The following is an 11,605-nucleotide window of genomic DNA, read 5'->3' as shown; positions in this document are numbered from 1 at the left end:
TACAGATGTGTTTAAAGAGGTGTCTATCAAAGCACAGTAAATAAAGCATAGACAGTATTGTAGTGGCCTCTAGTGTCAGTGAGAGTAATTGCAGGCACTCACCCCAGTCATCCTGATCTTCTTTTTAGTAGGACTCTTGTTGATGCCGCCATGCCGCGTTCATTTCACAAACAAAGGGCCGGCCACACCCGTGCGTCGCACACAACTAAACTTGAATCTAAACTAAATGGAACTCAGATTGTGCTGCGCTTTGTATTATAATAGGATCCAGTCTTACACAATGACATTTTTTTTTTCTTCTGTATCATCGTGCATTAATTTCTGATACATATTATTCTTTTAAAATGAACTCTTAAAGGGAAGCTCTGCACTGGCTGTGGAATGCAACTCTGTCACATGACACGTTTGCATTCCGCAGCAAAGCAGCTGTGCGAGCATGGACACCTGTCCCTGCAGAGCAGAGCAGCAAGTGGGAAATGAGAATAAATAGTTCTGTACTTTGAAATTAAAAAGTTTAAATATATAAATTTGTAGAGGGGGGAAACTGGTTTCCATCTTCTTTATGTGGAATGGTTAAAAGTACTGAATTCTAGCTCTAAACTTGCTGACGTTTTGCAATACCCAGGAGCTGTGCACGAGCTGTTACCAGAGGGGAAGATTAACCAGCACCTTGGAAAACAGGAATTCTCTACAGCATCACACAACACAAATCATGACAAACAAACAATTTATCATTTATTGTACATTAGATCATTAAAAAAAAATAAAAAGCATGATAATTAACTTGAAAATAAATAAATTGAGTAAGTTCAAAATGTTGAATCCTGAAACTCATTTCCACACTGAGTTATTGATTTCTCCTGACTCGTCCATCAGATGAGGTGTGGAATAGTTTCCTTTCTGCATATTCCCACTCCCAGGCACTGACTGCATTGACAGCCTGAGTTAAACTGACAGCAGAGAAGCCTCTTGTGACGTGTCCGCATCACCACCCACTATCTGACACAGAGTGCAAGAGAGTTTTAAATGCATGCTCAAGAGTGATCTACAAAACAGTTATTACACAGGGATTCGTAATGCAAGGTTAATATTATTTTCCCCTCATGAGTGAAAAGTCCCATTGAACATGGTTTTTAAAGTTTCTCTCTTCTGTGAATTCGCTGGTGTTTTTGAAGGACTTGTTTCACACTGAAACTCTTCCCACAGTCAGAGCAGCGATACGGTTTCTCTCCTGTGTGAGTTCGCTGGTGTGAAACAAAGCTGTCTGCCCGACTGAAACTCTTCCCACAGTCAGAGCAGCGATACGGTTTCTCTCCTGTGTGAGTTCGCTGGTGTCCTTTTAGGCTTCCTAACTGTCTGAAACTCTTCCCACAGTCAGAGCAGGAATACGGTTTCTCTCCTGTGTGAGTTCGCTGGTGGTATTGAAGGCTTTGTTTCACAGTGAAACTCTTCCCACAGTCAGAGCAGTGATACGGTTTCTCTCCTGTGTGAGTTCGCTGGTGGTTTTGAAGGCTTTGTTTCACAGTGAAACTCTTCCCACAGTCAGAGCAGTGATACGGTTTCTCTCCTGTGTGAGTTCGCTGGTGGTATTGAAGGCTTTGTTTCACAGTGAAACTCTTCCCACAGTCAGAGCAGCGATACGGTTTCTCTCCTGTGTGAGTCCACTGGTGTTTTTGAAGGCCTCGTTTCACACTGAAACTCTTCCCACAGTCATAGCAGTGATACGATTTTTCTCCTGTGTGAGTTCGCTGGTGTGAAACAAGCCTGTCTGCCAGTCTGAAACTCTTCCCACAGTCAGAGCAGCAATATGGCTTCTCTCCTGTGTGAGTCCACTGGTGGTATTGAAGGCTTTGTTTCACAGTGAAACTCTTCCCAAAGTCATAGCAGTGATACGGTTTCTTTCCTATGTAAGTCCGCTGGGTTTTATTTAAATGCCCCAACAGCGTGAAACCTTTCCCACAGTCAGGATATTCTCCACCGCCTGCCCTCACTTTAGCTGCTGGACTGGAACCTGGAAAATATGAACAGGAAAGACAGTAAGAGGGAGTGCTTGTAGGCTTAAATATGAACAGGAAAGACAGAAAGAGGGACTGCTTGTAGGCTTAAGGTTGGTTCATACTTCAGACTGACAATTTCTGGTTGGAGTCGAGGGTCTCCGACCCTGTACGACTGGTTGAATAATGTCATCCACACTCCTGTGACAGGTTTATGAACCAAACCTTAGGGCACGTGCAGGTCCGATTAACACACAGGCAAACTAGGCATGTGCCTCGGACCCAAACTCAAGGGGGGGCCCAAAACTGTTCTGTGGGTTTTTTGTTTTTTTTAAATATACAGATCTGCACCTCCCTGACATTCGAACTGAGGCATGTATCTCAAAAGCAAATTGTTTGACGGGTGTTATGCAGATTTCTGTACCCCATAGAATTCTGCATCCCCTGTGCAGATGCAGTTTCTCAGACTGCTGGACGCGCACACATGATATTTCTGTACCCGAGCCCAGGTGTTTTCTCAAGCACTCCTGCAGCTTCAACACATATTGTGAACAAAACAAAACTAGTGATGTGGCAAAATAAAAACCGCACATTTAACACCACTGATTTTCTAGATCTACAGGACATTCAGCCTCCTGTGTTGCTCATGCATGAAACCCTTGATTTAAAGTAACCTTAGAAAAGATTTTCTTCTTTTAAAACACGTTTTCATTTTTTTTCACATGTACTGTCCAGAATCATCAAGTGTTCATATCCAGCGATCTTTGAAAGAAAATGCAGCTGTGTCGGGATGGAATCATCAAGGGTACACAATTCTACAGGGTATAGAAAGCTACCATAGGAAACACCTGCATATACTTCTATGTCAAAACATTGACGATTCTCTGCTCTGGAGAAAAGGGCATTTTCTTTAATGAAACGAGTCAAACCCAAGGAGACATTATTGCTGATTTTGCGTGCAGTAATCTAACGTATTTGACTCACAACAATGTACAGGTAGGTTTGTTTTTTACTATTTATTTTCATTGGCTATTGTGGAGCTACCATTCGTGAAAACAAGTCTGAGCACCTTCTATATATTCCCTTTTTCAACTTCATATGGTGTTCCTTGTTTGTTTGAACTGTTGCCTTTTTATTCAGTAAATCAGGAAAGTCATTGTTGAGCTGTACTACACAACAGGACTGCCCAGTCCCTGACCACATTCCGGCGCCTCCTTAAGACTCTTCAAACAGCACCTGTAGAACTCCTCTGTTTGTATCCTGGGACACTATCACCCTTCATTTAAATGTGCTTTATTTTGCTCTTATCTGCCCCCTATTTTACTGCATTTAATCCTGTACTTCAGAATACTGTAATCTGCAAGTGTAAGTGTTTTACCAGTAGTACTTTGTATTTAATCATATCCTGATGTAACTGGGCAGCAGTGTGGAGTAGTGGTCAGGGCTCTGGACTCTTGACCGGAGGGTCGTGGGTTCAATCCCCAGTGGGGGACACTGCTGTTGTACCCTTGAGCAAGGTACTTTACCTAGATTGCTCCAGTAAAAACCCAACTGTATAAATGGGTAATTGTATGTAAAAATAATGTGATATCTGTATAATGTGAAATAATGTATAATGTGATATCTTGTAACAATTGTAAGTCGCCCTGGATAAGGGCGTCTGCTAAGAAACAAATAATAATAATAATAATAATAATAATAATAATAATAATAATAATAACCATCACTATTTAATCATATCCTGATGTAACTATCACTATTATCTGCTGTATTATTGAATTGTGGTTTGTCACACTTGAACAAAAGTTATTGTATTTCTTGCTCTTATTGTATTACTTGTATTGTAACACTTGAAATGTATTTGCTTATGATTGTAAGTCGCCCTGGATAAGGGCGTCTGCTAAGAAATAAATAATAATAACTTCACGTAGGCTTTAGTTTTTAGCACATCCCCTACAGTTTGATTTTCTGTCAGCTTCATTCAGTCATTCATAATAACTTAAAACTAAGAATTCTACCTGTTGTAAAAGGGTGGAGCGCTAGTTATAAAGGCTAGAATGTATGCAGAGATGGATGGATGGATGGATGGATGGATGGATGGATGGATGGATGGATGTGTGGCTGTTTGTTCTGGGGTAGGAGGCCCGCAGGTTTATGCTTGCCTCGGGTCCAGTGATGGGTTCATCCGGCCCTGGGCATGTGGCTGGGTGCTGGAGTGGATTACAGCATGTTAATTTCAGCTGTGGGGGCTCACACTGGGATACACCATCTTAAAGCAAAGTTAAACTTAGAGTAAGTAGATAGGTTCCAAAAAATATAGCGCTACCCTCCCCACGTGTTGCTACAACTGTTTAAATAATGTGTTTTTCTTTTCATTGTTCACATCACAGAGTACATATCTAAAACCCCAGTGCACTAGAGCAGACATTTCAAAAAGAGCTTTCCAATAGACTTTAAAGTTATGTGTAAAAAGGTGGCAGGATGTGAACAATGTAAAGAAATGACAGGTACGTTATTTAAACAGTTGTAGCAGCACATGGGGGCGGGAAATGCTAGATTTTTCAGAACACCGCTACTTACTCTTCTTACTTTATGTGTAAAAGCAAAGTCAGTAAAGACGGACGCTGGTGAAACCGAGCCCTGGGATCAAAATCTGCCCTCAGAGTTCTCCTGTAATGTTTCGGGTCTATTTCCTCTAACACACCCTACAATTATATATTTTTCAATAGCATCACATTTAGGGGTGTTAAACATTTAGAATTTAAATGTCAGTAAAGAGTCAAGCGTTTTTAATTTTGCTTAATTGTTTAAACTTTGTCAAAAATGGCCAAATATTAACAACAAGAGCGTATCTGCAAATACAGCCAGTTAGAGTTTTCTTTCATTGCCTTCACCAGATGCATCTGAGGGCTTGGCACTTAAATCAGCCAAGACTTCATCTTACAAGCAGGACGTGCAAACGAGATCGCGATATGTTAATAAGAGACTCCTCTTTATTAAAGCTAGAATGAACAATACAGTATTTTACGCTGGACACACTCTATTACAATCGTTCTGAGTGTCTGTATTTACATTAAGAGGAGTCACTTCTGCATTTAAATGAAAACCCCATTTAGTTGTTTCACATGAACGTGTTTCTCAGTGTGATTGAGATACACGAATGGATGAACAGGATCAACTGCATTCTTTAAAGAGAGTAGAAAAGCAGAGGTACAACACAGACAACCAGAAGCCCTATTTATAACATATATGCAGTAATTTAGAGAAAGCTATTTATGTAAAAAATGAGTAATAGCACTATCTCAATGTTTTTTATTTTAATGTTTAAACTATACATTTTCAAAAGTTTAAACTTTTGATAAATGTAATGGAATCTAGCACCCATAATGACATCACACGTACAATAATATCCCTCTATTTAGACACTGAACATTTCTAATGTTATATACAGTACTTTAGCTCTTCTCCCCCTTGGTATAATCGGGTAGGAGTGCCCGTGTGAAAGGGGCTTATATCTGTATCTTAAGATCACCAGTAGCGAGTCCTATCCTGAACTGGTGTGAGTGGTACAGGAAAAACAAATAGCTAGTAATGTAACCCACGTGCTCCCTCCCTCCCTCTCAACCACACTGTGGATATCACGCAATCTAGAATGACAATGTCACAGCTACTGGGAGTCACTCACCTGCTAGACTGAATGTGAATGTGAAGCGCCTGTCTCCCTGTCCAACTCCTTGCATGCTGTTGAGAGAGCCTTCCTCTCCATCGCCTTGCTCTCTCACGCAGATTCTCTCCAGCACCACGCTACACTCCTGCAGGCGTACAGGCTCCAGCTCAGGGATGTTTGGTTTGAAGTCCTCGGATTCTTCCTTCCCTGGTTCCATGTGGTCAAACTCTACTGCAGGGGGCTCCCGTTTAATACGGACCATTTCCAGCACCTCTTCTTGTTTAACAGGAAGGGGTTCTTCTGTCTGGGGGATCTCCAATTCATTGTGCTCAGCTTTAATCTCAGAGACCTCTGGCTGGCACATTGCATCTCAAAGAGCTCCTGTTTCATGGGGAGGGAAGCCAACCCAAAGAACTCCACTGTAAAGGGGAGAGGTTCAAGTTCAGGGAACTCCTCTTTAATCTGGACAGATTCCATCTTCACACTGTCCATGACAGCACACGGGATTCTGTCCTTAACAGCAGGGCTGGCTTTACTATAGACACAGAATTAATTGTAATAAGTTTATAATAACGAAGGACTTGATCTGTCTAATCTCAAGAATGATGGATGAAAGTTGGCAAAAGTTACAATATTTCTCTTTTCATTAATTATGTTGAGTATTTTAGAATGCGTTCTCCTAAAACAACCGATCAGTAAGGAGTCCTTTTGTCCTCGGGCCTTAAATGTAGATTTGTTACAAAAAATGATCTGTGATACAATGTTCCACAAACTTTATCAAACTGTGTATATTCTTTTAAAGACTTACACAAACATTGCCAACACTGGTGTATTATTTATTTCTTAGCAGACGCCCTTATCCAGAGCGACTTACAATTGTTACAAGATATCACATTATTTTTACATACAATTACCCATTTATACAGTTGGGTTTTTACTGGAGCAATCTAGGTAAAGTACCTTGCTCAAGGGTACAGCAGCAGTGTCCCCCACCTGGGATTGAACCCATGACCCTCCGGTCTAGAGTCCAGAGCACTAACCATTACTCCACACTGCTGCCCAGTGTAGTGTGGGGTCACACGAAATCTGGTCTCCCCTGGCAACAGGCTTGCGGTTTTGAACCGGTTGCTAAGCAAAGGACACATTGAAGTTACTTGAGCATTCAAATGGAGCGTGCATTGTTGGATTTAATTTAATTACCCTGAAAATAGCTATGTTTCCATCAACAAGAACACATTTCTAGCGAACTTGCAAAATTTGGCATTATATATATATATATATATATATGCAAATCTTATCGTACAAAAACAGGTTTCCATTAAAATGGATTCTAGCAAACAAACAGCTCTACGTACCGACACCATGAGCTGGAAAAACAGGTTATCACTCAAATTTTCTTGATCCGAACAAAAACTAAAACGTGCAATGCATCTCCATCTATTTCTTGTATAACGTATTGCTGGACTGAAAATGGACCAAGAAGGAATAATAGATACAGTATATCTCCTCCAAATTAAAAAGAATTACCATTGTGCAACTTTTCACATTTTTGAAGCTGTACCGTTTCCCTCATATGCAATTAAGTAATAATAATAATAATAATAATAATAATAATAATAATAATAATAATAATAATAATAATAATAATATCAGACAGAATGACAGTCCGGTTTCAGATAGCCTCCGGAGATAGCTGCAACGAAACCTAAAAGATGATATTTCAATCCTGCTTGGGAAAATGAATATTTTGTTTTTTTAACAAATCAAGGGTGGAATTAATCTGCAGTGGCCAGAGCATTGCCAAGAAATGGTGTACAAAATATTAAAACAGCAGAAAATATGTTTGCAAGAAAAGCGATAGAAAACAAGAGGCACTGGAACCATGTTTAAAGCAGGGCTGCTGAGAGCTCCTCTAGTTCCAGTGTCCTTGCAGTAATGCAGTGGCACTGGAACCATGTTTAAAGCAGGGGTGCTGAGAGCTCCTCTAGTTCCAGTGCCCTTGCAGTAATGCAGTGGCACTTGAACCATGTTTAAAGCAGGGGTGCTGAGAGCTCCTCTAGTTCCAGTGTCTTTGCAGTAATGCAGTGGCACTGGAACCATGTTTAAAGCAGGGGTGCTGAGAGCTCCTCTAGTTCCAGTGTCCTTGCAGTAATGCAGTGGCACTGGAACCATGTTTAAAGCAGGGCTGCTGAGAGCTCCTCTACTTCCAGTGTCCTTGCAGTAATGCAGTGGCACTGGAACCATGTTTAAAGCAGGGGTGCTGAGAGCTCCTCTAGTTCCAGCGTCCTTGCAGTAATGCAGTGGCACTGGAACCATGTTTAAAGCAGGGCTGCTGAGAGCTCCTCTAGTTCCAGCACCCTTGCAGTAATGCAGTGGCACTGGAACCATGTTTAAAGCAGGGGTGCTGAGAGCTCCTCTAGTTCCAGCACCCTTGCAGTAATGCAGTGGCACTGGAACCATGTTTAAAGCAGGGTTGCTGAGAGCTCCTCCAGTTCCAGTGCCCTTGCAGTAATGCAGTGGCACTGGAACCATGTTTAAAGCAGGGGTGCTGAGAGCTCCTCCAGTTCCAGTGTCTTTGCAGTAATACAGTGGCACTGGAACCATGTTTAAAGCGGGGGTGCTGAGAGCTCCTCTAGTTCCAGTGTCCTTGCAGTAATGCAGTGGCACTGGAACCATGTTTAAAGCAGGGGTGCTGAGAGCTCCTCTAGTTCCAGTGTCTTTGCAGTAATACAGTGGCACTGGAACCATGTTTAAAGTGGGGGTGCTGAGAGCTCCTTTAGTTCCAGTGCCCTTGCAGTAATGCAGTGGCACTGGAACCATGTTTAAAGCAGGGGTGCTGAGAGCTCCTCTAGTTCCAGTGTCTTTGCAGTAATACAGTGGCACTGGAACCATGTTTAAAGCGGGGGTGCTGAGAGCTCCTTTAGTTCCAGTGCCCTTGCAGTAATGCAGTGGCACTGGAACCATGTTTAAAGCAGGGGTGCTGAGAGCTCCACTAGTTCCAGTGTCTTTGCAGTAATACAGTGGCACTGGAACCATGTTTAAAGCAGGGGTGCTGAGAGCTCCTCTAGTTCCAGCGTCCTTGCAGTAATGCAGTGGCACTGGAACCATGTTTAAAGCAGGGATGCTGAAAGCTCCTCCAGTTCCAGTGCCCTTGCAGTAATGCAGTGGCACTGGAACCATGTTTAAAGCAGGGCTGCTGAGAGCTCCTCTAGTTCCAGTGTCCTTGCAGTAATGCAGTGGCACTGGAACCATGTTTAAAGCAGGGGTGCTGAGAGTTCCTTTAGTTCCAGTGCCTTTGCAGTAATGCAGTGGCACTGGAACCATGTTTAAAGCAGGGGTGCTGAGAGTTCCTCTAGTTCCAGTGTCCTTGCAGTAATGTAGTGGCACTGGAACCATGTTTAAAGCAGGGGTGCTGAGAGCTCCTCTAGTTCCAGTGCCCTTGCAGTAATGCAGTGGCACTGGAACCATGTTTAAAGCAGGGCTGCTGAAAGCTCCCCTAGTTCCAGTGTCCTTGCAGTAATGCAGTGGCACTGGAACCATGTTTAAAGCAGGGCTGCTGAAAGCTCCCCTAGTTCCAGTGTCCTTGCAGTAATGCAGTGGCACTGGAACCATGTTTAAAGCAGGGCTGCTGAAAGCTCCTCTAGTTCCAGTGCCCTTGCAGTAATGCAGTGGCACTGGAACCATGTTTAAAGCAGGGGGTGCTGAGAGCTCCTCTAGTTCCAGTGTCCTTGCAGTAATGCATTGGCACTGGAACCATGTTTAAAGCAGGGCTGCTGAGAGCTCCTCTAGTTCCAGCACACTTGCAGTAATGCGATCACAGCATTATCAGGTATGTTTATTTGATATTGGGATATAATGAAGTATACGTAATACTAACAGACAAAATATATGATCTTGTCCTAGTGAGGTCAGTATTTTGTAAGGTGTCTGTTGTGCAACATGACTGTGCCGACCCCTGCATATGAGAAGTGCCATTTAAGATGAATTACTGCAATTATACCTGTGCCCAGCAACCTACAGAATTAACCAATGTTGCATCATAGTCGAATATAATGTTACGTTAACATATTGAATTACATACTGCAGTTTAACACAATTAAGCAGGTTGGTGATTCCCAGTCCTTACATAAAATATGCCTTTACCGTTAACAGAATGCTACATTCATTGTTTACTGAACTAATATGAAGCATCATCATTTATAACATATTTAAAAGTACAACAATTGCAAACAGCATCCATCTACCTGTAATTTTAGGCAACTTAAACTGAACAGAAGTCTCCATAGCTTAGCCATGTAGCTGTCACTCGCTGAAGCTGATTTTACAGGACATTTACAGATTCTAGTTACTGACGCTTCATAGAACAAAAGTTTGTTTTAATCCCCATACAAAGTTATACTAATCTTATACATGGTTTTAATTGTGAGTATATTTAATGAAAGATGTTAAACGTTTATATACGAACATTGAAACTGTACATAATTCATATTACTGTATTTTGTAACAAACTATTGAAAATGTGTTTTTTCTTAAACATGTACCAGTATGTACGTTTTCTTAAAAGGATAAAGGAATCTCGTTCAAATCACGTCAGTGTGCTCGCTCACCGGTGATGCACAGTAGAGGTCACAGATTCCAAGTACCTGGCACATCATGAATGATATCTTTCTAATTCCTGTGACTGAAGGTAGAAGAATACTCTGTGGTTGCAAAATAAAGACAGCATGTAGCCTGCTGGGGTCACGTGACTGCAACCTCTCACTTGGATTGTTTACATCACGTGGATATGTTCGCAGTCCCCAGTAGAATGTACAGATCAGGACTAAACAGTGCATTTTTCTAAATACAACAGTGGAAATCGTTTAAGCAACTAATGTATGTCAAAGAAAATATTATAGGAAGGTTGGTGTTTCTGATGCGTTTCACTTAAAAACCGGACATCACGGCATCCAGGCTTGTTAATTCCTACCACACGGACACAGATGCTAATTCCTGGACTGTCCGGGTCAAACCTGGACCGGTGGCAGCCCTAAATCAGGGAGACGGTGTTGAATTCTCAAATGCTCTGTAACCCCCGTAAACAACAACACACATTCTCCCCATTCACTAACACCGTGACCCGTCCCGTTCCCCTTCCAATACAAACTGAACAACAAGTCCTGCACACATTCTCCCCATTCACTAACACCGTGACCCGTCCCGTTCCCCTTCCAATACAAACTGAACAACAAGTCCTGCACACATTCTCCCCATTCACTAACACCGTGACCCGTCCCGTTCCCCTTCCAATACAAACTGAACAACAAGTCCTGCACACATTCTCCCCATTCACTAACACCGTGACCCGTCCCGTTCCCCTTCCAATACAAACTGAACAACAAGTCCCGCACACATTCTCCCCATTCACTAACACCGTGACCCGTCCCGTTCCCCTTCCAATACAAACAACAAGTCCTGCACCCCATTCTCCCCATTCACTAACACCGTGACCCGCCCCGTTCCCCTTCCAATACAAACTGAACAACAAGTCCTGCAACAAAGCAATTGTCCGGGTTGTTACAATATATTTATAAGTAAAAGTATATAAAAAGCATGACAACCTTTATGAACAAAAATCTTCACTAATATACAATTGAACAAGAACTGCTGAATATTTAATTTCATACAGTACTGTCATTGTTTATATGATAGTAATGTAAACACAAATTACACACACGTCTATGTATTCATTTATTTCAATATTTATATTTTACTTTTACCAAATATATAGGCTATCCTTCAGCATAGCTAATTCTTAGAAATGAGGTTTCTTTTTTGTCCAGCGGGGACCACAAATAGCGTTACTCTCATCAACCAGCATAGACAGAGGAAACCGTACTTCCTTGTGCCAATATTATTATTATTATTATTATTATTTATTTCTTAGCAGACACTCTTATCCAGG

The 11,605-nt window shown here is 41.8% G+C and overlaps 1 protein-coding gene across 1 annotated transcript; it reads right to left on the bottom strand.

Moving 5' to 3' along the window:
* Positions 1 to 715: 715 nt before the first annotated feature.
* Positions 716 to 6,189, bottom strand: LOC131722752 (zinc finger protein 135-like). Its single transcript, XM_059015822.1, has 2 exons — positions 5,680 to 6,189; positions 716 to 2,011 (listed from the first exon to the last, which is right to left on the bottom strand). Exons 1-2 carry the CDS (start codon positions 6,023 to 6,025, stop codon positions 1,134 to 1,136), a joined length of 1,224 nt encoding a protein of 407 aa, XP_058871805.1. The 5' UTR covers positions 6,026 to 6,189; the 3' UTR covers positions 716 to 1,133.
* Positions 6,190 to 11,605: the final 5,416 nt, after the last annotated feature.

This window comes from Acipenser ruthenus, chromosome 51 (genome assembly GCF_902713425.1).
Source record: "Acipenser ruthenus chromosome 51, fAciRut3.2 maternal haplotype, whole genome shotgun sequence".
In the NCBI taxonomy this organism is placed as follows: Eukaryota; Metazoa; Chordata; class Actinopteri; order Acipenseriformes; family Acipenseridae; genus Acipenser; species Acipenser ruthenus.
This window is presented reverse-complemented; position numbering and strand designations above follow the sequence as displayed.